The 22,658-nt window shown below is 35.5% G+C and overlaps 4 protein-coding genes across 5 annotated transcripts; 3 read left to right on the forward strand and 1 right to left on the reverse strand.

The window, feature by feature from the left end:
• Nucleotides 1-874: 874 nt before the first annotated feature.
• LOC133805083 (uncharacterized) lies at nucleotides 875-4,198 on the forward strand. Its single transcript, XM_062243183.1, has 3 exons — nucleotides 875-2,161; nucleotides 3,044-3,305; nucleotides 3,464-4,198. Exons 1-3 carry the CDS (start codon nucleotides 1,101-1,103, stop codon nucleotides 3,635-3,637), a joined length of 1,497 nt encoding a protein of 498 aa, XP_062099167.1. The 5' UTR covers nucleotides 875-1,100; the 3' UTR covers nucleotides 3,638-4,198.
• Nucleotides 4,199-7,864: 3,666 nt separating this feature from the next.
• On the reverse strand, nucleotides 7,865-9,489 carry LOC133805084 (large ribosomal subunit protein eL43). 2 transcript variants are annotated; one of them, XM_062243186.1, is made up of 5 exons: nucleotides 9,385-9,489; nucleotides 8,846-8,885; nucleotides 8,370-8,458; nucleotides 8,169-8,251; nucleotides 7,865-8,087 (listed from the first exon to the last, which is right to left on the reverse strand). In XM_062243186.1, exons 1-5 carry the CDS (start codon nucleotides 9,385-9,387, stop codon nucleotides 8,024-8,026), a joined length of 279 nt encoding a protein of 92 aa, XP_062099170.1. In that variant the 5' UTR covers nucleotides 9,388-9,489; the 3' UTR covers nucleotides 7,865-8,023. The 2 variants fall into 2 exon arrangements, with proteins under 2 accessions (XP_062099170.1, XP_062099168.1); XM_062243184.1 differs by lacking the exon at nucleotides 9,385-9,489 and having other exon boundaries at nucleotides 8,846-8,891.
• A 1,816-nt stretch (nucleotides 9,490-11,305) lies between these two features.
• LOC133805085 (metacaspase-1) lies at nucleotides 11,306-15,182 on the forward strand. The gene is made up of 5 exons (XM_062243187.1): nucleotides 11,306-11,912; nucleotides 13,867-14,197; nucleotides 14,404-14,524; nucleotides 14,618-14,836; nucleotides 14,969-15,182. The coding sequence occupies exons 1-5, from the start codon at nucleotides 11,522-11,524 to the stop codon at nucleotides 15,026-15,028; spliced, it is 1,122 nt and encodes a 373-aa protein (XP_062099171.1). The 5' UTR covers nucleotides 11,306-11,521; the 3' UTR covers nucleotides 15,029-15,182.
• A 1,711-nt stretch (nucleotides 15,183-16,893) lies between these two features.
• On the forward strand, nucleotides 16,894-21,885 carry LOC133805136 (uncharacterized). Its single transcript, XM_062243235.1, has 4 exons — nucleotides 16,894-17,531; nucleotides 18,159-19,013; nucleotides 19,097-20,044; nucleotides 21,091-21,885. Exons 2-4 carry the CDS (start codon nucleotides 18,159-18,161, stop codon nucleotides 21,166-21,168), a joined length of 1,881 nt encoding a protein of 626 aa, XP_062099219.1. The 5' UTR covers nucleotides 16,894-17,531; the 3' UTR covers nucleotides 21,169-21,885.
• The last annotated feature ends 773 nt before the right edge of the window (nucleotides 21,886-22,658 follow it).

Below are 22,658 nucleotides of genomic sequence, written 5' to 3' on the forward strand. Positions count from 1 at the left end.
ACATAAAATTATACTATACTATAGATATTTAATTTGCGGGGCAAATCAAAGAGAGCCAACTTTGATAAAGTAAGTATTTTTTTCCCATTAATTGAACACACATCATTTAAATTTTGACCTACATATTTTGCAAATAAGAATGAAAATAGACCACTATTGAAAATAAAAGGTTAATAAAATGAATAAATTTGACTCAAAAATCTAGAATTATGCCTTATTTACAATTAAACATATAGAGATCATGAATTAGTCTGAACTCTAAAGTTGTATGAATAAAAATATATATAAAGTATAGAATTTAAAGTTGAAATAAAAAGTGTTAAAAAACATCAACTGAAATAGCATTTTGGTGTGCATGAATTTTTTGTGCAATAGTATAGAATCATCACAATAAAAAACATAAAATTAATCTACCAAATTTTCAGTACCTAAAATAATAAACTTAAATAAATAAGGGTAATCAATATGAATGTTTTTGCACTCTAAAAAAAAATCCCATTAATCCGATGTCATAGTAAATATAATCTCACTATATATAAGTTTTCTATAAATTAATAACTCATAAATAAAATTCATCTATTGTGGTCATGTCCAAAATTATTTTTTTCTAAAAAAAATCAATGTAACGGGCATTGTATATATTAATATTTTTACTATATTTAGAAAATTAATCCTAAATTAAAAAGAGAAGTAAATAGCATTTACGTAAATAACACAAAAGTCCAAGGTCATTCTCTAAGAAAAGTAATGTTTCTTCGCTCTCATCGGCTTCAAAATTTGATGTTTAAATTAATAATTTTAAATTCTTTTATTTAAAGATATTTTATTTTAATTATTATAATAATTATTATTATATTAATAGCTATTTTAAACTCAACGCACACAACGCTCTCGAAAAAACTCATAATACAACTTCCTCTTTTTGAGCCCAGAAAAGCAGACGAGAAAGAATCGCCAAACCCCACACTTCTTTACCCCAACCAATCGTTATTCCCCAGCCCTAATTTTCCCGAGGAAATCCCAGTAAGAAAATCCCAGAACCAACTAAAGAAAACAACAATACTTTCTTCTTTTTTTTTTTTTTTCAATTTCCTTATGTGATGCATCAGAAGAAATCAGAAGCTCAGATCGGAAAAGAAAGCAGCGGCGTCTCTTCCGATTTCAACCCAGCCCCTCCACTTTTCTTCCATTCTCATCATCAACATCATCATCATTATCCTCGCAATCCGTCTTCTTCTTTGTCTCATTCCTCAATCTCAATTCAATCCGTTACGAACGACGATATCAACGCTCAGTTTCACCCCAAAATTCAGTTACCGCCATATCCATCTCAAGGTCTTGCTCCTAATGATCTAACGATCCCTCCCACGACGCCGTATAAGCGTCCCCTTCTGACCCACAACGCTTCTTCTCTCTCTAAATCGCCGACTCTTTACAAGTTCCCCACTGCCAAGCAGAACCCATCTCTCAATTCCCTCTCTTTCTCCGCCAAGACCGCCGCTTTCCGCCTCGTTCGCCGCCTCAACCGCCTCCGCCGGCTCGTGATTCTTCTCTCTCTGCCTTTCTTTTATTTCCTCGTCTCCCATCCCAGCCACTCTTTCTTGCTTGATTTTCTATCCGCTTTCGCCTTCTCTGCTGCTCTCCTGTTCTCGCTCAATCTTGCGCTCCCTCGCCTTCCGTCGATTCGATTGTTCCTCTCGCGGTCTCTCCCGCTAAAACTCAAGTCCAGACCGCCTTTGCCGGTGTTTTGGTCAATTGGTTCTCGGCCGAAATCGGATAAGAGAGTGAATTCCGGTTGCTGGGTTCAGGTATACCGAAACGGCGACATTTACGAGGGTGAATTCCATAAGGGAAAGTGCTCTGGGAGCGGAGTGTATTATTATAACATGAGCGGGAGATACGAAGGGGATTGGGTTGACGGGAAGTATGATGGCTATGGGGTTGAGACTTGGGCTCGAGGGAGCCGTTACCGAGGCCAGTATAGGCAGGGACTGAGGCACGGATTCGGGGTTTATAGATTTTATACCGGTGATGTTTATGCCGGGGAATGGTCTAATGGGCAGAGTCATGGGTGTGGTGTTCATACATGTGAGGATGGGAGCCGTTATGTTGGCGAATTCAAGTGGGGCGTTAAGCATGGGCTTGGTCACTACCATTTCAGGTAATTCTCCCCATAAGTCTGTAGGATTCAATGTTTAAGTGGACAATTTTGGATATGTGATTGTTTGGATTTTTTTTGGTCTTGTTTATTTGATGATTTTTAGCTCTGATTTTGCCACAGTTTATTTCGATTTCGTTGATGTGCTTGATTGAATTTTTTGGTGCTGCTAATCCAGAAGAATTAGCACAAGCTTTCGAAAAAGAAAGAATCTTCCTGTGGTGTTTGGTGACTTCATGCAAGTATTTCTATTGGTTGCCTAAGTAGATATACATATTATATGATTATCTTTCCCATTGATCGTTTAGTTATCACTCTTTTAATAAAGACTACCAATCATGAAGGTGGTTTTAAATTTTATGCAGTTATTATAAACCTTAAAGATTTTCAGTTACTACCTTTTCTGATAAATAAACAGTGGCATCTCGCTAAGAAGGGAATGTACATGAATTCTCGAGGCATCTTATAATTATAGGACTCCTTTCCTTTTGAGGCTAAGTTAAGATTCTGTTTTTGGGCCCTACTCTTACCATAGTTTGAAAAAAGAACGTTTCATGTGTTTAATCCAGTGTGACATTTTGAAGTTGGGGCTTATTGCAATGGAGTGAATGAACTTTGTTTAATTATGCAATATATTATATATATTTTTTGTTATTTGGCTCAGCGGTGGCTGTCAATTTTAGTTTCTCCCTTGCTTACATTCTTGTTCAACATAACGTTGCTGTGTTAGATTTGCATTTTTTAATACGTTTCTATTGTAGCCACAAAATTGTTTGTGTTGGATTGAGATCAGTGTATGGTACTGCTGTACAACACTTGCCTTTATATGTTTGTATTAGATTTTTTTGTACCTTTTATACCAAGGCAGCTGCTTCTTTTATTCAGAAATGGGGATACATATGCTGGAGAGTATTTTGCTGACAAGATGCATGGCTTTGGAGTTTATCAATTTGCCCATGGTCACCGTTATGAGGGAGCCTGGCATGAGGGTAGAAGACAAGGCCTTGGGATGTACACATTCAGAAATGGCGAAACACAATCTGGCCACTGGCAAAATGGAGTGCTTGATATTCCAAGCACACAAAATACAACTCACCCTGTTTCTCCCGTTGCTGTTTATCATTCCAAAGTACTCAATGCAGTCCAGGTACTTGTTATGTGTATATAATATTGTTTCATTGAACTTTCTAAATGATGCTTGATATTGAAAGTGTAGTCAAGGAACCGTGATTTCAAACATTTTTTGTCTGAAAATGATAAAAGATTGTTTAACAAAATATGCTTTTGTTCCTTTTTTACAATCAGGAAGCAAGAAGAGCAGCTGAGAAAGCTTATGATGTGGCCAAGGTTGACGAAAGGGTGAGCCGGGCTGTGGCAGCTGCGAACAGGGCAGCAAATGCAGCTAGAGTAGCAGCAGTTAAAGCTGTCCAGAAACAAATGCATCATAGTAATGAAAGCACTCCTATTCCCGTCATGTGAGAACCCCAACAGAGTAACAGCAACTCTCGACTAGTAAAAAAAATCCATCACGTGGTAACATTAAGATTCCGGCTTCTGCGGTTTCTTTTTCCGAGTAGCTTCAGCTTCATGTTCTGTCCTCAGCATCTCGCTTTGAGAGGATAAAATTTGAGTGCCTCTCCGACTCGTTTGCAGTGAGCACGGAAATAGTAATCTGAAGAGGTGTAACAAAGCCCATCTATATTGCCTTTAGAAAAATCTTATGTATACAGTCAAAATATATAGAGCGAAAATGGCAGCCTCTACAAGTTCATAGGGAGAGGGATGGCGATCATGGCATCCTTTTTTTTATTATTTTTTCTTTTCTTCAAGTGTCACTAATTTTGCTTTTCAATATTTTGGTTCATTTTTGTAAAGATGAGTTAGATGTAATGTGAGGGAGCTGGCGCCTAGGTTAAGTCTGGAGTCAGCCACTGTTATATGTGAAATTGTTGCCATTTTAACCAGTACTGTTATATCCCAAAGAGAGTTATGAAATAATAACAATGGTATATAACCAAAGAGCATTTGGTTAACTGTTCATTACAATATCTTATACAACCTACCACGACAAAAATAGAGATGAAAACCTACCACAACAAAAATAACCAAGCAAAAGCATCTGACTCTTGATCTTTTAATCATTACAATAAACTTAGTGCTATGCTTAATGCTATGTTTGGTAGAGATGAAAAGAGTGGAATAGTAGAAGTGACAAGAGCTGGAGGTGAGGGAAAAGCCTAAACTCTCGTGAAGTACTACAGGAGAGGAAAGTGAAAGTCTGTTGTTTTTATTTTGTTTGAGAAAATATAATTGTTAGAGATGATAAGAGTTTTAATTAGAAAATATTATTAATTGTATAATATTTTTATATTTTAAATTTAAGATTTTGTATAATTTTTAAAATATATTTTTTTTGTGTACAAAAAAGATAAATCTAATTTTAATATTAGTGTTTTTATTTTGAATATATTTAATTATTTGTTGACCGATTTTTTCGTCAGACTATTAATTAGTCCTAGTCCACGAGTCAATTGTATTGATGATGAAATATTTGCGAAACTCATGTTCTCTAAGAATTTAGGCCTAGCCCTATTTATAGGTGGCTGATGGGGTTATGCTCATTAATGGGGACTGATTACAATCAAATATTCTCATAATGGGATTAGTTACACGTAAACAATGATTTCATTCCCAAAAGATAGGCTTGTGGGCCTTATTTGTTATTTTGCGGGCCCAATGCGAGGATGTCAAACTCACTCCTTTATTGGGAGAGCTGCTTTCTGATATTTGTCAAAAGGCTAGTTGCATGTATCCTCATATCAGGCAGTGTCTTGGGACATATTCTTTGTCGCTTGTATGGAACCAACAACACGATCTCTGTAGCCACTAGATGTGTCAGACACGTGTCTGTGGTCCCTAGTGCCTCTATGGCTAACACTTGACAAGAGTGTTCTCCTTAGTGAAGAAAAGTCCTCGGGGTTTAACAAGTTGATCACGACCTAAGGAGCTTCGTTGGGCCGATGTAACCACTTAGAAGGCAACTCCCCGTCTAGGCTCTCGAAGAGGTGACTTTCATTAATAATCAGTCGGGCATGTTCTTTGGTAGTGATATGAGCGACAACCACAATTTATGTTCTAGGTTTTGAAGAGGGCTAAACGACATAATCCGTTAACGCCACATTGTCATATGCAGAAAACACGAACAACATTATTGTTTTAAAAATTATATATAATAAAGTGATAAGAAATAATAATATAAACATATAAATATATATTTTTAAAAACTCTTTTAATTAACAAAATATTTATTGATAAATTATTAGAGGTAAATATATAAATTTGCTAGAGTATATAATTAGAAATAGACATGTAAAGGGAAATTTTAGTCTCTATGCTTCCTGGTACCCCATAATTTAAAAATATGCCAAGTTTAAAAATTCTCTCAAAATTATGTTTTTTCATTAAATTGGAATTAAAATATCCCTCTCACAAATTCTCTACTCTCTCACTCTCTTGGCACCACATCCTCACCAACACCAACATCGTTTTGGCCATTAACACCACCTTCTTTCATCCACCACCACCACCACCATATCATTCATTTATTTATGTTTTCAAAGATTAAAATTTCAATCCAAAACTTAACACACAAAAATGTTTATATAAAACACTAGTTTATATGTTTTCGAACACATCTGTGTATACATTTTTAGTTTTGATCATGATTTTTTCAAACCTAAAAATTTGAAATATGCATATTTTCAAGAAAAACGATAGTCAACGATAATTTATAATGGTCCCATGAAAATGTGGCCTTTAAAATCAAATTTTCATAAGACCATCGTTAAACTTAACCTCTTAAATCAAGTTTACATTGTTAACCATTGCTTTAGCATCATTTTGATCTCTAAAATCAAATTTTCATGGGGCATCATTAAATATCGTTGCATAAAATTTGATAAAAACTTTAGTGAAGCATAACTTTTCACTCGGTTTTCGGTTTGAGGTGATTTTTTTTTTTAATTTTGGTATTTTTTTTAGATCTTTATGTTTAGAATATTTAGAACCTTAAATTTGAAGTGTATAGAACATAAAATTTCAATTATTAAAGTCTCAATTTTCATTATGGCCTTAAACAGACAAATTTTGAAAGTTTCGTTTTACACCCCAAATTCAAGGTTCTACACATTCTAAACATATAAGTCTAAAAAAAAATACCAAAATTAAAAAAATAAATAACATCAAAAAGATAATCGAGTGAAAAATTATGCCTCACTAAAGTTTTTATCAAATTTCATTATAAACCATAGTAGGACCATCACAAACCATTGTGAACCCATCATTTTTTGCCTCTACAATAAACTTTTCATGGGACCATCATAGGAACATCACTAACCATCGATTTATAATTTTTTTTGCCTAAAAATCAAGTTTTCATGGGGTGATCACATGATTATCACATACCATTAATTTAGCATCGTTTTTGCTAAAAAATCTGAATTTTTTTCGAGTTTTAGATCTGGAAAAGAAAATGCAAACAAAACAAAAAAAATCTTATACTTTAAGTGTTCGAAATCTATGAATTAGTGTTTTGAGAGAAAATTTTCTTTAGTTTAAGTTTTGGATTGGATTTTTATCATTAAAACGTAAAAAAAAAAAGATAATGATTGGTGCTTCATTAAAGGTGTTAATGGTGGTGGTTTTTTTCTTCGATGGATATGGGTAAAGAGAAGGAGAAAATGAAGAAGGACATTTTGAGAAAGAGAGAAAGAGGGCTTTAAATGACAGGAAAATCTTGTCTAATTTTTTTAAAAAGGCTCAATTTTCCAATAATCATAGAGTTAGCATATTTTCAAAATAGAGGGATGCATATAAGGTCAAATTTCACTATATAAATTTGCTAACAAATGTATGTCTCTTTATCTAATCCTTCCTTCAAAATAGGGTACTCAAAATCCAAAACCAATGTCTCTTTATCTAATCCTTTCTTCAAAATAGGGTACTCAAAATCCAAAACCAATCTAATTATGCCAACCAATCCAAGTTGGCGGATTGGACATTGAAAATCTAATCTCAATCTATCCAATCTAACCTATATAGACATATATATATAATTATTTTTATATTATTTAAACAATAATTATATTTAATTTATTAATTTTGTATTGCCTATTACATATTTTACCCTACACCCTACCACACACAATAATAGGAAAAATCCTTTAAGTGTATCTCATTCATTTGATTTTACTAGAGCCTTCCCTCTCTCAATAGTCACCACCTCATCTCTTATTTCCAACTCTCATTTTCACTATACTCACCACATGAATGCTGAATCACGAAGGCAAAAGCTCCTTAGTTACAAAATTACCTTCTTAATAGCAGCTTGGATTAGATTAGATGATCACCCTACTTCAAAATATTAAGGATTAGAAATTTTTCTTTGAGAGGGATATATTTCCCTTCTACTCTTACCATTCCTACAAAATAACCAAAGGATTTAACACCTCCCGCCACTCTCCCTCAAAGGATTAATGTTACTGTTTTTCTACACTGCATTATCCCAAAAAAAAAAAATCTCTCATTCTCATTTTCAATTTCCTATCTTTTTTTCTTTTTTAACCTTCAATTTCATAATCTCCACCAGATATGCTTATTCAAAACGGAAAAGTTGTCGAAAAATAAATAACATAAAAGCTTATAAACTGAACAGCTTAAAGTAGACACCAATCATATATCAAAATCGAAAGCAATCTACATAGTCAATAGACAACAAAATTTGGTCCATTAGGTATTAAACTTCTTGCGACACAAATAAGACTTAGTTGGTGATCAAAAAACAAAGAAAAATAAATCTGAAACTTTCTAGCTCTCAGTCTGCTCCCTGAGCCTTCTGATGGTGCTCCTAACTGTCACAGCACTGGCGGTACTGCAAAAAATAAGGCAGGATGGTTAAGAAACTGATCTTAGAAAATTCATCCTAGAAAGGGGAAAAAGATTAGGTACTAACTTGAGGGTGTAGGCTCCTCCAGCTTTAACTTTGCCGCAGTCTTTGCAGCCCCAAATTCCAACAGCCTTCCTCTTCACTGCGTACTACAAAAGCACGGAAGTTTTCATTAGATGATTTGATGCATGTAAAACTAACGTTCATGAACTTCATGCATACGCCACCTGAAAATTTATCTTAGGGAAACAGGGATAAGAAGCCTACCTTCCCGCAAAACTCGCAGAAGTACTTGCTGTGCTGACTCACTTCCATCTTCTTAATCTGCTTCCTCAAACTAGCACCATAACGGGTACCTAAAATAATACAAGGCCATCATTAACACAACTGTAGTACATTCACACATTAATAAACTTAGCATTTAGATTATGCTATAGAAAATTCCAGTTTTAGGGGTAAAACAAAAATCTTTAATCTTAAAGAGAAGAAAATAGCGAGTTTTGATTATGTTGTCCCCATTGCAGGCCCCAACATGATCCCTATAATTCTTCTTTACACCGTAAACAAATCTCTAGCTTAATTGAATATTTGTAATAGCTCCCCATTATTATGCAATCATTCTAAAATATCAGCTATCAAAGTTTAATGTCCCACCCATCATTTATTTTTTAACAAAACTATTTCGTTAACACTTTTTCAGGACAGCTCAAAGAAAATGAAGATAACTAAGACAAAGCACTTACCATATTTCCCAACAATACCGGCCTTCTTGGTTCTCTTCGTCTGCATATACCATAAGATTAACTATGTTAAACCAGAAAGATAATAATATTACCAAAAATCTTTAGGCAAAAATCAACAACATAAAAACGCAAAAAATAAAAAACCCCACTTGCGCAATGTTTCATACTCCTAGCAAGCTCAAGCTCCATTATATATACAAGTACTTTTTTTTGGTGGCACAATGTGGCTTAAATTAAAATCAATACAAAAGCTGAGATATCCTTCACATATTTACAATTGATAACTAAACAATCTCTGTTCTTCTATTCAGTCCATTCTTTCTGTTCTGCAATTCCCATACCACTATTTTAACAACAGATTAAGCTGAATTTCAAACATTTCCAATAACTTAATTAACAACCTAAGAAATACCCAAAAACAAATTCAAGATCTAACACAAAATAAAGTATAAATCATGCTCCATAAACAACATATCAATCATAACTATACATCAAAAATTAAAATCTTAACTTCAAATAACAATAAAGAGAGAGGGTACCATTTTGGATATGGAATTCGGAGAAGCAAAAATCCTAGAAAACTCGGAGACTTTGAGCGGCCAAAGTGAAGGCTTTACAATTTCAGTACTACCTTATATATTGACTCCCAAAATTGCAGTCGGAGTCCGTAGAAGTTGCCCTAAAGTCCATGGGCCTGACTTGATTAGATGGAGGCCCATGTTGGTCTAAACTTGGGCCTAATAATAAGTCAGGCCCAAAATTGCAACGGCCACACGCAACCGCAAGCGCGTTCTTTCGTTTATACGTTTTACTTACGTCACGCGTTGTCTATTTTTTCCTAAGCATGCATTAATGCAATATATACCAAAATTCATACCTTATTTGAATTTTTCTTTGCAAGAAAAAAATACATTTGAATTTTTCATTATCCGAATTTTGATTTAAATTTTTGTAAATAAAACAATTGTGATAAATTAATTTACTTACGATAATATTTACCTAAAAAAATCCAAATTCAAATTTTTTTCTTATCATGCATGAATTATTGAGTGTTATTAACTTTTTTTTTTTGTATGACACATTTTTTATATGTGAGGAACCTAAATTTTTTTAAGGAGAAATACTATTTAATGGTTAAGTAGCAAAGTCCTAGAGGTCATACAAAGTTTAAAAAATTGTACAAATCTCACCAAAGAAATGACAAAAATAAAACAAATTACTTGTATTACAAAGATAGACGAATAACACAAAAAATAAATCACACTCCAACAAGAGACATACACAAATAAAAAGGATCACAACCCCCACAAAGACACATATAAGAGTAGTTCGCTTTTTAAAAATCTTACAATTAGGCAACAATGCTTTAAACCGACATCACCTCAATAAAATTAAAACACTAATAATTAAACTTTAATTTAGCTAAATATAAAATCAAGCATTTTTTTTAATATTAGTGCTAAATACTAAAATATATTCCCAGTGAATTATTTTTATTAATTTATACACTTTTTATGCTAATTCCTTCTTTTATAATTACTTTTCACCTAGGGGCCATTTGGTATGTAAAGTTCAAAATTTTCACTTTGCTGGGAAAGCTGAGCAAGGTCATCTGATTGTCTGGGAAGCTACATTATTGTGTTTGGTTGTGTACTGAAATCATGTCCTAATTTATGGGAATATTAGTTTTCTGTGTTGGGTTTGTGCACTGGAATGTTACCTTGATTTTTAATGATATTTGCTTTTTTTATGTTTTGTTAGACAAAATAATTAAATTTATAAAATTTGAGTATATATATATGTATATATACAGTCTTAACAAATTTTGTATTTCTTGAAAAAAAAATCAAACATATACCATATATATATTCTCTACAAATTTCACATATTTAGAAAGAAAAAAAAAAGAAATCAACTCACCTAAATATGCTGATTTTTTTTTTTAAATCAACCATATCTTGAGGAATAGAAGCCACAAATGCTGTTGAGCAAAAAAAAGATGAGAAATTTTTTTTTTAAAACAGATGGAATCGTCGATGAAGAAGAAAAAAAAAGTTCTCACCTTTGAAAAGGTAACGAGAGAAGGAGAAAGAGAGAATTGGATTCCTAAGCATTTAAAACTCACTCTTCATAATATTTTTACTTTACCTTATAAAAGAAAGACCGGAGTTTACTTTCTCAATTTTAAAAAATCTAAAAAGTGTACCAAACAAAGTATTGTTAACCACTTTACCATTCCCACTCACCTAAACTACTATAACAAACAAGCCCCTAATTCAATTGCTTATACATTGTCTTTGACCTCCACTTGGATGACAAATTATATAGTATTAACTTTATTTATATATAGAAATATAAATTAGTGAGTGATGTTTATTGAAGGCAATAATGCCTTTATTATTCTAGTTTATTTATTATATATATTTTTGGTTGCACATTAAAAAAGTGGTAGCTTAATTAATTCAATAGAAGTTTTCTTTTTGTTTTATTTCAAATTATAAATATTTATTTTGTTCCAATCAATCGATCCATCAAAACTAAAATCTCAAATTTTTTTTCTCTTTGAGCGTTCCTCTATCTAATCTTCCACTCTATTATCGGAAATATATTTCTGTTATTCCGATTCTGCCCCTGACCACTCCATTATTTACAGTCAACACCACCGCCGCCGGCATCATGAATCCTATGTTGCTGGTCAACTGCGCCGGCTGCCGTACTCCGTTGCAGCTACCGCCGGGAGCCCCATCCATACGCTGTGCCCTCTGCCACGCCATCACTCACATCGCCGATCCACGCGCAGTCCCTCCTTCTCAACCATCGTCGACCTCACCTTACGCGCCGGTACCTCGTCCCTCCTCCCACGCGCCCCCTCCTCCGTCTCCGTATGGACACGCGCCTCCGGGACCGCCCCCGAGCGCGCACGGGCGAAAAAGGGCTGTGATTTGTGGGATATCGTACAAGTTCTCGAGGCACGAACTCAAGGGGTGCATCAACGACGCCAAGTGCATGAAGTACCTGCTGATCAACAAGTTTAAGTTTCCGGCGGAGTCTATTCTCATGCTCACAGGTACGTCGTTTTGTATATGAAATTACGCGTTTTGATGGTTATGTGGTTCTTGGATCGAATGAGTATATATGTTGGGTTGGGTTAGAATTTGCCGGTGGGAATAAGAAGCTTTTCGATGATATGGGTCTTGAAATTTTTCAAAGAGAAAGGAACATAGAATCAAACAGAGGTTTAAACGTTAATGATTTACTGGTGTTAATATATATATATATATATATATATGTATATATAAATATATGCCCTTGATTAAGGTTTTAGGAACTTTTGGGTTGATGGGAATTTTTTTTGGAAGTATGGGTCATAAAAGTTTTGAATGAGATAGGCATATGGAATTAAATAAAGGGTTGATGATATAGTAAATTTTTATTTTTCGCTATTTCTTTATTTCATGGGATTCGATTTTGGGGTGAGCTTGATGGCTGTTAGTGATTGGTAGCAAGTTTGCTGAAAAGGGTTTTTCTTGGTTGGTTTGTTTGTCATTAGGAGTTTTCTTTTTCCTTTTCAAAACTTGAATAGTATTTCTGAAGTTACTACACGTTCTGTTGATGTTACTGTTATTTCCATTGAATTGGATTTGGGATTAGGAATTGTTCTTATAAGTACCAGAACTTATACTTTGTTCCGCTAATCAGCATCTTAATGTCTTATGATCACGTTTGGAAAGTAGGATTGGATTGGATAGGCATAAGTTACTACACATGCATATTTTGGCACGGACAATTATGAGCTGATTAATTAGATTTTTTCCTCTAATTTTGAACCGCACTTCTTGTAAGACAAGTAAAAACATGGAAAAAGATCACTGAACATTATAGAATAAGTTGAGTCCCCATAATCGACTCAATAAACTCTTTTTGATTGAAAAGAGCACAGATGCATTTAGATCTGATTAACTTGTAAATTTGTGCCATGGACCAACTGGTTTGCTCATATTCCCAGTTCCAACTGCACTGCATGAGTTTATGTTAGAATCATGTCGGTTCATATAAAAACTACTTTATGTTGAGCAAGAATCTCACCATTCAATTTTTCTTGAGGTTTTGAATACTTGGCTTTTATTGACTCCTTCATTTAGCTTCTCACACTGGTTAGAAGTCAAGTTAAATACCATCATCACATTACATAGGTGTTCAAAACTGAAAACACCATGCTTCATCTTGGAAACTTGGGTTTTAAACTTTAAAGTGGTTTGTACATAAGTTCCATGACCGGTGCTATATTCTGCTTCAAAAGGCTAATTATAGTATCCAATGGTCTGCTCTTTCTAGTTAATTTTGTTATTGAATTAGAGTAGTATATGAAATGTGTTATTGAATTAGAGTGCTTGAAAAGGTTGTTGCTTAAGCAATGGATACATATAATTGGTCATTTTTCATAACCTGTGTGATCTATTGTTTATCACTCGACTCTAGGAAATCTTTTTAACATACGACTGCAGGCTTGGATTTAACCAAACTAAGGTTATGATTATTTTATTTGCTATTGCAATCATGGTTTTCTTGTCCTGGTTAATCAATGTTCGTTAACTAGTTTTCCTTAAATAAAAACAAGAGAATCACGTAGGTCTTTTCATTTTTCGAAGTTATTATAAAAAAACTTTAGGTAAATTGTGTGATCATAGTTTTCTTTTTCCATCTAGTAAATTGTGTATCGGAATCCAGGGGAGATTTATATATTTATCACCCCAAGAAGAAGGATTATTTACCAACAATATATGAGTTATTTAGCAGGCTTCAGAAAGGCCCTGAAATAGTCATCTTTTTTCCCCCTGAATTACTTATTTTATAAGATTTTCTTGTGTGTTTGCTACTTGCTAGATTTAGAAATGATATATATCTTTTTTGTTTCTGCTAATCAGTTGAATCTATAGTAAAATTACTAGCCTTAGCACTTCTTTTTCTCTCATTCAAACATTGTTTCTGATATAAATTTTTACCCACAACTTGAACTGCAGAAGAAGAAACTGATCCATACAGGATTCCAACTAAACATAACATTAGGATGGCTCTATTCTGGTTAGTACAAGGATGTCAAGCGGGTGACTCCTTGGTGTTTCACTACTCTGGTCATGGTTCACGGCAGAGAAACTACAATGGTGATGAAGTTGATGGATACGATGAAACTCTGTGTCCCCTGGACTTCGAAACTCAGGGTATGATTGTTGATGATGAAATCAATACATCAATTGTTAAACCTCTTCCCCATGGAGTTAGGCTCCACGCAATAATAGATGCTTGTCATAGTGGCACTGTACTAGATTTGCCATTCCTCTGCAGAATGAGCAGGTTAGTTAACCAACACGAATCAATATTTATTACTTTGTTAGGAACGGGACAGTTTTCAATTCCTTTCTTCCTTTTTCTTGGGAGAATGGAAATCTGGATTTCTTGGCTGTGGCCAACAAGTTGTGTCTATGGGTACATAATGATTCATTAACAAAGAAAATGTCAAATTTCGTTCAAGGGCTTAGCTTTTCTTATCTTGTCAATAGGAGCGGACAGTATGTATGGGAGGATCATCGGCCTAGATCAGGCGTGTGGAAAGGAACAAGTGGTGGAGAAGTTATTTCCTTCAGTGGTTGTGATGATGATCAAACTTCAGCTGATACATCTGTAAGTATAAAGGGAATCCGAACCTGGTACCACTTTACTATTGTCTTATGTTTGACAAAAGGGACAACATTTGACTATGGTTTTATAAAACAGGCTTTATCAAAGATTACATCAACTGGTGCTATGACTTTCTGCTTTATCCAAGCCATCGAGCGTGGACAAGGGAACACATATGGGAGCATACTGAATTCCATGCGATCTACCATTCGGAGTACAGGTAGTGGTGGTGGGCTTAGCGGTGGCAGTGATGTTGTTACAACTCTTATTGGCATGCTTATGACAGGAGGCAGTGCTGGTGGTGGGCTAAGACAGGTATTGTGACTCATTTAGTATCTATCTGCAATGATATCTTAAATTGTTATTTTAAAGTTCATATCATGCAATTTTCAAGAACTCATGCTTATCAGTTCTAATCAGCAATTTTTTCTTTTTTGCTTGGAACAGGAGCCTCAATTAACTTCCTGCCAGCCATTTGATGTGTATACTAGACCTTTCTCCCTTTGATTTTTTGTGTCCATAAATTGATTTATTCTCACATTTACTGTATTCATGAGTAATAAAGTTTTTATTATTTTTTTGTTAATCTTTTCCTCTTCGGTTGACAAAACTGTCCGTTTTAATGAGAGTGAAACAAAGTGTGTTAAATTTTCCTGCATCATGACATCTGTGTAGTATTATTTTTATTTTTGGACAATCTACAAAGTTTTTATACTGTTCTCCATGAAATTTTGATAGAAAGACCCATAAAAAAAATGGAAGATAAGATCTAGTTACACATGTTCTGATTATATAATAGAAATCTCAGTTAAAACAGTACATTTACAAGTATCTTGTACAAGAGATAAACCAATTTAAAGATTTGACACTCCCTGGTCTTTAGATACAGAATTTTGATATAGATTAACCCATTAAATCTATTTCTTACATTTGTTTAAACATTGGAATTAATGTTGAAGTCAGATTACTATGTTTAATAGTTGAAACAATACTATAATAGCTATTTCTATTTGAAATCAAATTTTCAATACCCTAATACTAACAACAACAAAAAAAAAATAGTTGAGACATTCAAGAGATAATTTAAGGAATAAGTGATGATTATTCAATTAATTCACCACTGAAATGAAATAAATGGGTTCTTTTCATGAGTACTATTTTCTATTTTGGTAATCTATAATTTTCTTAACATATGTTCATTCTTATTCTTATTTGATGTGTTCATATTTCATGATGTGTTAGTCAATGCATAATAAGTAATCTATTTTGGCAACCTATAATTTTCTGAACATATGTTCATTCTTGTTCTTATTTGACGTGTTCATATTTCATGATGTGTTAGTCAATGCATAATAAGTAATCTTGTTATGCTAAAGCCAACTCTAACTAGGCATGCACATTTTTCCCGTGGGGACGGGGTCCTGTAGGGACCCGCTCCTAATGGGGCGGGGTATCCTCATCTAAATGGGAAACAGGGCGGGGATGACACTTTCCGTCCTGACAGGTCCTGTTTAAATTTTTATCTATTTTTGTAATATTTTTTATGTATTTTATATTGTTCTCTATGTGTTATGGTAGTATATCAGTAATTTTTTTAATATTTAAATTTTATTTAAGATAATATTTAGTATTTTAAATCATAAATATTGTTTGATATTTTAATTTATACTAGATACAAGCAACACGCAATGTACGTTTGCTTAGTTTTATTTATAAAATTTATTAATTATATTTATTAAATTTATATCATTGTCATATAAATTTTAAATAAATAAACAATATTATATATAAAAGAATGACATAAACATATTAAATGAAAAATTAAATCATTGTTTATGATTTTTTAAAATATATATAAACATAAATGATAATTTTTTTTATGAAAATTAAGATTATATATTATATATTATTATAATAATATTATTATAATAATAATATTTTATAATATTGGATTCATATTAATATAGTTAGTAAATAATTATGATTATATATTATTATTATAATAATATTTTATAACATTTAAATTTATATTAATATAATTATTAAATATCTAGTCTTGTAAATATCACATTTAAATTTGAATTTATATTAATTTAATTATTATATATGTAGTCTTATATTAAATATTATTATAATAATAATATATTATAATATTTGAATTTATATTAATATACTTGATAAATATTGTTAGTTTGAAAGGAGTATTTTATTAAATATTTAGAATATTCTCTTACAGTTAACAAATCAAACTGTTAAAACTAAAAATTTCTGTTATCTACACATTTTTTATATAGAAGAGATATAATTTACCAATTTTATTCTTAAATTTTAATTTAAAATTTATTTTTAAATAAATGGATTCCCTACGGAGATTCTCCACCCCATTAGGGATTCCCCAATGGGGAATAAACGAGGATGGAGGCGGGGAGAGGGGAGCACTCCCCACTAATTCCCCGCCCCGTATGCATCACTAACTCTAACCCAAAAAATAATAATTGTGTTAAATCAACACTAGACTAGACATCATATGTACGATAGCTTTTAGAGTTCCGTTGAATTCATTTTTGTGTGATTTTAACATAAATATTGTGTTTTAGTGTCTGGTTGGAGAATCCCTAAGGGAAATTTCACTTTTTATCTCTAATAATACCTAATATTACCAAAAAATCCCAACATTAATAATATTTTCAAATTAATGCTAAGCTTTTCCCTCATATCGAAAATACCCTTCCCATTCAATCTCAGCCTTCTCTCTCTCAGTCTCGGTTTCTCTCTCTTTCAGTCTCACAAAAATCCCCCAAAAACCATCGAACCCCCACCTCCGTCGAGCCGTCGAGCCGCCATCTCCGTCGAGCCGTCGAGCCCGCATCTCCGTCGAGCTCCCACCTTCTCCGTCGAGCCCCCACCTTCTCCCATTTCTCCGGCGATCTCGAGCCCACTGCAAACTCCCATTTTTCTGTCAAACCCGAGACCCACGGAGCATATTTCCTTCAAAGTTTAAAAAACTAAGGTAAAATCTTGAACCCAAGTCCATATTTGCTTTATATCGTTGTTGAATCTGTGATTTGTGGAATGGGTTGTCCGATTTTGTGGGAAATTTTTTCTGGGTTTGAACCAGTGGCTCGATAGGTTCGATTATGGTTCGATAGTAGGCTCGATAAGGTAGTTTGAACAGTTCGATGATGGATCGATTATGGCTCGATATGAGCTCGACATGAGCTCGATAGGAGCTCGATAAGAGCTCGGTAGGATATGTTGTATTATATTACAAGGGCTCGATAGGTTCGTTATGAGACTAGACTGTAGCTCGATGGTTATTTATCTAGACAGATAGATTTTTCATAGCTCGATAGGTTCGATAATGGTTCGATATGAGACTAGACTGTAGCTCGATGGTTATTTATCTAGACAGACAGATTTTTCTTAGCTCGATAGGCTCGATGCTGGCTCGATAGGCTCGATAAATTTAGGTTGTTGATATTTCTCGATGGAACTCGATAGTTTTTCGATAGTGCTCGATAGGGTATGTTTCAGCTCGATAGAGATCGATAGAGCTCGATGACAACTTATTTCAGTGTTTTTTTGAAATTTTTTTTATTCTGTTTTCTTACAAATTTTTTTTCATGTGTTGTTACAGATGCCTAAGTTGCTTGTTCCGTTCAGTGATCACTTTCCTGGTCGAGTGACATATCGGGGTAGTAGTACTTTAAATCACATCAAGACCAGGTTTTTGGAGCTCGGGCTGCTTGAAAGGGCTAAGGAATCCCCTTTTAAGCAATTCTTTTTGGCTTCGGAGTTTAATTTCTCCGGAGTCTTGGTGCATCAACTGTTGCTGAGGAAAATCGCCAGCAACAACGAAGATGAAGTGCATTTTTTCTTGGGGTCGAAGTCTTGTAGATTCGGCATGGGAGAGTTTGCCCTGGTGACGGGGTTGGATTTCAGTGCCTTCCCGTCACCAGAAGAGTTGGAAGGGCGTAATCTCAGCGATCGGTTGATAAAGGAGTATTTCAACGATGCTGAGAAAGTAAAGCTGCCACAGGTGGACCATGCTTTCAAGACTTGTACGGTTGTGGAAGATGTGTACAAGCTTGGTCTATGTCTATTTGTTGAGGGGGTTCTGAATGCCATTGAGGAAAAACTGCACATTTGGCGAGATATTCTAAAAATTGTTGAGAATGTAGAGTACTTCTTCAGCTATCCATGGGGGAAGTACTCTTATAGGAGGCTATTGCATTCTTGTAAGAAGGACATGGTGAAGCAAAAGGCCAACTATGATGCCAAGAAGGATGCCAAGGTGCAGCAAGAGTCCAAATACAGTATGTATGGTTATGCCCCCGCCTTACAGTACTGGGCATATGAGGCTATCCAACAGCTTGCGGTGGAGCTTGTTGTGAGCTCGGGAAACATGTTCCCGAGGATGCTTAGCTGGTCGCATCGGAAGAACAAGGATTTCACCAAGTCCGTCATCGCACCGATATTATTGAAGAAGAATGTAAGTTATGTTGTTTTTTTTTTATCTATATGCTTATATTTTATCATTATTTGAGTTAACCAAATGTTTTATGTTGTTTGCAGTTAATTGTTCTTCCGATGTTGAAGCCTCGGCCAGCAGAAAAAGACTATTACTTGTCTTTGACTGAGGGAGATCTTCCCCTTTATCCTGGGCTTGGCCAGGATCCCTCGGAGACTGATGAGGAGGAGGATGCGACTTTTGAGAAAATGGCAGAGAAAGTTTCTCAGGCTGCCGAGGCAGCCAAGATATTTGTTGATGCTGCCCCGGGGGAGGAGGTTGCAGGTCCCACCCCTCCTATTCCCCCAGCCTCAGCCCCAGCCTCAACCTGTGCCCCAACATCAGCCCCAGCCTCAGCCCCAGCATCAACCTGTGCCCCAACATCAGCCCCAGCCTCAGTGTCAGCCCCAACACCAACCCCACCACCAGCCTCAGCCTCAGCCCCTGAGCTGGCCGACTTGATTGAGCGGTTGGACAGAGTCGAGGGTCGACAGGAGACCCTCTTGAAGAACCAGTCAGTGATCTTGGACGTACTCAGTCAGATCCTGACATTTGTTAAGGAGAAACCGAGGGGGTCCAATGAAGATTCAGAGTCAGAGTCATTGGATCTTCCGCTAGACTATGTTGATGATCCAACGACGCCCCCTACCATCATTGTGACACCAGATGCTGAGACTCCGGGAGTCGTTATTGTCAACCCTGAGGATGTTGCTGGGGTTCAGTTTCAGAGGGCTAGACGCCAAAGACGCAAGCCAGATTGGTTTGAGGACTATACGGATCCCACGAGGAAAAGACCTCGCACTGCTGCAGCTGCACCAGCAGACGAGGCTACACAAGAGGCTACACATGTGCTGGACCCTCTCAAGAAGCCAGATCCCAAACAGTATAGGACAATGTGCAAGTGGCTTCTTGGAGACATGCCCAACAAGACCCCGCGAGATGTAAAGAGTGGGAGTCACGGTCCAGCATGGTTTCTGACGTTGAAGACACCCCAGTCGTGGCTCAATGATGGGGTAAGCAATTTATACCTAATTATGGACTGTTTTCAATTTTACATGTTTTATTTTTACTGACTCGATGTGAGCTCGATAGGAGTTCGATAGTAGTTCGACATGGATGTTAAAATAGGGGTTGTTCTTTACTATTTCAGAGTGGCTCGATGTGAGTTCGATGGAGCTCGATAGGTAGTTCGATAGGGATGTTAAAATAGATTGTTTTTTTACTGTTTTAGAGTGGCTCGATGTGAGCTCGATATTAGTTCGATAGGGATGTTAAAAGCTCGATGTGAGTTCGATATGAGTTCGATAGTGAAAATTCCCTTAACAAAGTGGCTCGATGTGAGCTCGATGGAGCTCGATAGGGAGTTCGATAGGGATGTTAAAATAGGTTGTCTTTACTATTTCATGATGGCTCGATGTGAGCTCGATAGGTAGTTCGATAGGGATGTTAAAGTAGGTTATTTTTACTGTTTCATACTGGCTCGATGTGAGCTCGATAGGAGTTCGATAGTAGTTCGACATGGATGTTAAAATAGGGGTTGTTCTTTACTGTTTCAGAGTGGCTCGATGTGAGCTCGATGGAGCTCGATAGGTAGTTCGATAGGGATGTTAAAATAGATTGTTTTTTTTACTGTTTTAGAGTGGCTCGATGTGAGCTCGATATTAGTTCGATAGGGATGTTAAAAGCTCGATGTGAGTTCGATATGAGTTCGATAGTGAAAATTCCCTTAACAAAGTGGCTCGATGTGAGCTCGATGGAGCTCGATAGGGAGTTCGATAGGGATGTTAAAATAGGTTGTCTTTACTATTTCATGATGGCTCGATAGGTAGTTCGATAGGGATGTTAAAGTAGGTTATTTTTACTGTTTCAGACTGGCTCGATGTGAGCTCGATAGTAGTTCGATGGTAGTTCGATAGGGATGTTAAAGTAGTTTGTTTTTTTACTGTTTCATACTGGCTCGATATGAGCTCGATATGAGTTCGATGTGAGCTCGATGGAGCTCGACATCAGCATTTTATGATGGTTTTTGCTAATTTTTTTATCGTACTCTCTTTTGCAGCATATTGATGCGGCAGAACACATGCTTCGTATGCGTCGCAAGTATTTTCCCAATATATATCGACAGAATGCAGTGTGATGAACAGTTATTTCTCACAAGTGATACCTGCCCGATATGATCAGTTCAAGAAAACAGCCGACAAAACAAAGTATTATTGGGAGGTTGACATTATGTCCATGTTGACCGGCATCGAGCAGCAGTTTCTGGCATCTTGGGGAGGAGTTGAGGATGTATATTGGTGCCAGAACTATGGACAACAACATTGGTTTGCCATTGAGGCTTCCATTTCTAGTTGGACTCTGACTGTTTACGATTCAGACAACTCGGTGATTAGTGACGCAAAGCTTGAGGATATTATGAGTCCATGGTGCTTTATGCTACCTTCTCTGTTAATGCAGAGTAAACTGTTTACTGATAGCTTGATGTTGAAGATTCCATCAGCAGGAAATAGGCCGCATCAGTTCACATTGCGTCGCAAACAGAAACACGAGCTCCCTCAGTCAAAGAGAAGGTAACAAACATCATCTTCATACTAATTTTGTTTCTAACTAAATTTATAGTAATGTGCACTTAATATATATATATATTTTTACAATGGGGATTGTGGTGTGTATGCTATCAAGTATATTGAGCATCTAATGGTCGGTCTTCCATTGGAAGCTATCTGCGATGAAAATATGGAGGTGTTCAGGAACAAGTGGACCACAGACTTGTGGTATCAAAATTTGTTACCTTGATGATTGTATATATACAGGGTCTTTACATGTACAGTTTGTTGTTCACATTTTTTTATAATTTTCATGGGCTGTTATCGAGCTAATATCAAGCTATATCGAACTGTTATTGAATTATCAAAATTTGTTACCTTCATAAAAAGAGTTTATTAATACAACAAGTTCAAATGGGAAAAAAGAGTTTAAAGCCTAGCTTTGCCATAAACATAACTTTTCAGAAAAATCAAATAAAAAGAGTTTATTAATACAACAAGTTCAAATGGGAAAAAAAAGTTTAAAGCCTAGCTTTGCATGTAGCCCTGTTGTGGCCAAGACCACCACACATGCTACACTTGCGATGACTGGGAATGATTTCTCCATTCGATGGAGTGCGGTTTGTCTTCCTTCTTCCCACCTTATTCTTCTTCAGTCGACCAACTGGTTGTTTTTCAACGGGAACCCCAACTTGCATTTTCTCTATGTTCTCGGGAACTTCCCAATCATCCTCATTGCCAGTTGGGTAAATTGTTTCTTTGTAAGACTCCCTCCACATCTCAGTAGTGTAATATGGTGAACACAGTGAGTAAATGTTGACATTGCGCAACATGGCCGCAGCCACACCATGAACACAAGGGTAACCCATTATTTGAAACTGACCACAAGAGCATGATTTGGTCATCAAATTCACCTCACCATCACCTTCTGGGTCTACCACATGAAATTCAAACTGTCCAAGAGGATGGACTTTCAAGTACCTTGCATCATCCGCAATGCCTGAGACATCTTTCTCATATGTTGTTGCTAATTTCGATGTGCACTTCTCTACCTCCTCACGACGCGCGGCAAACCATGACT

Source organism: Humulus lupulus, chromosome X (genome assembly GCF_963169125.1).
Source record: "Humulus lupulus chromosome X, drHumLupu1.1, whole genome shotgun sequence".
Classification (NCBI taxonomy): Eukaryota; Viridiplantae; Streptophyta; class Magnoliopsida; order Rosales; family Cannabaceae; genus Humulus; species Humulus lupulus.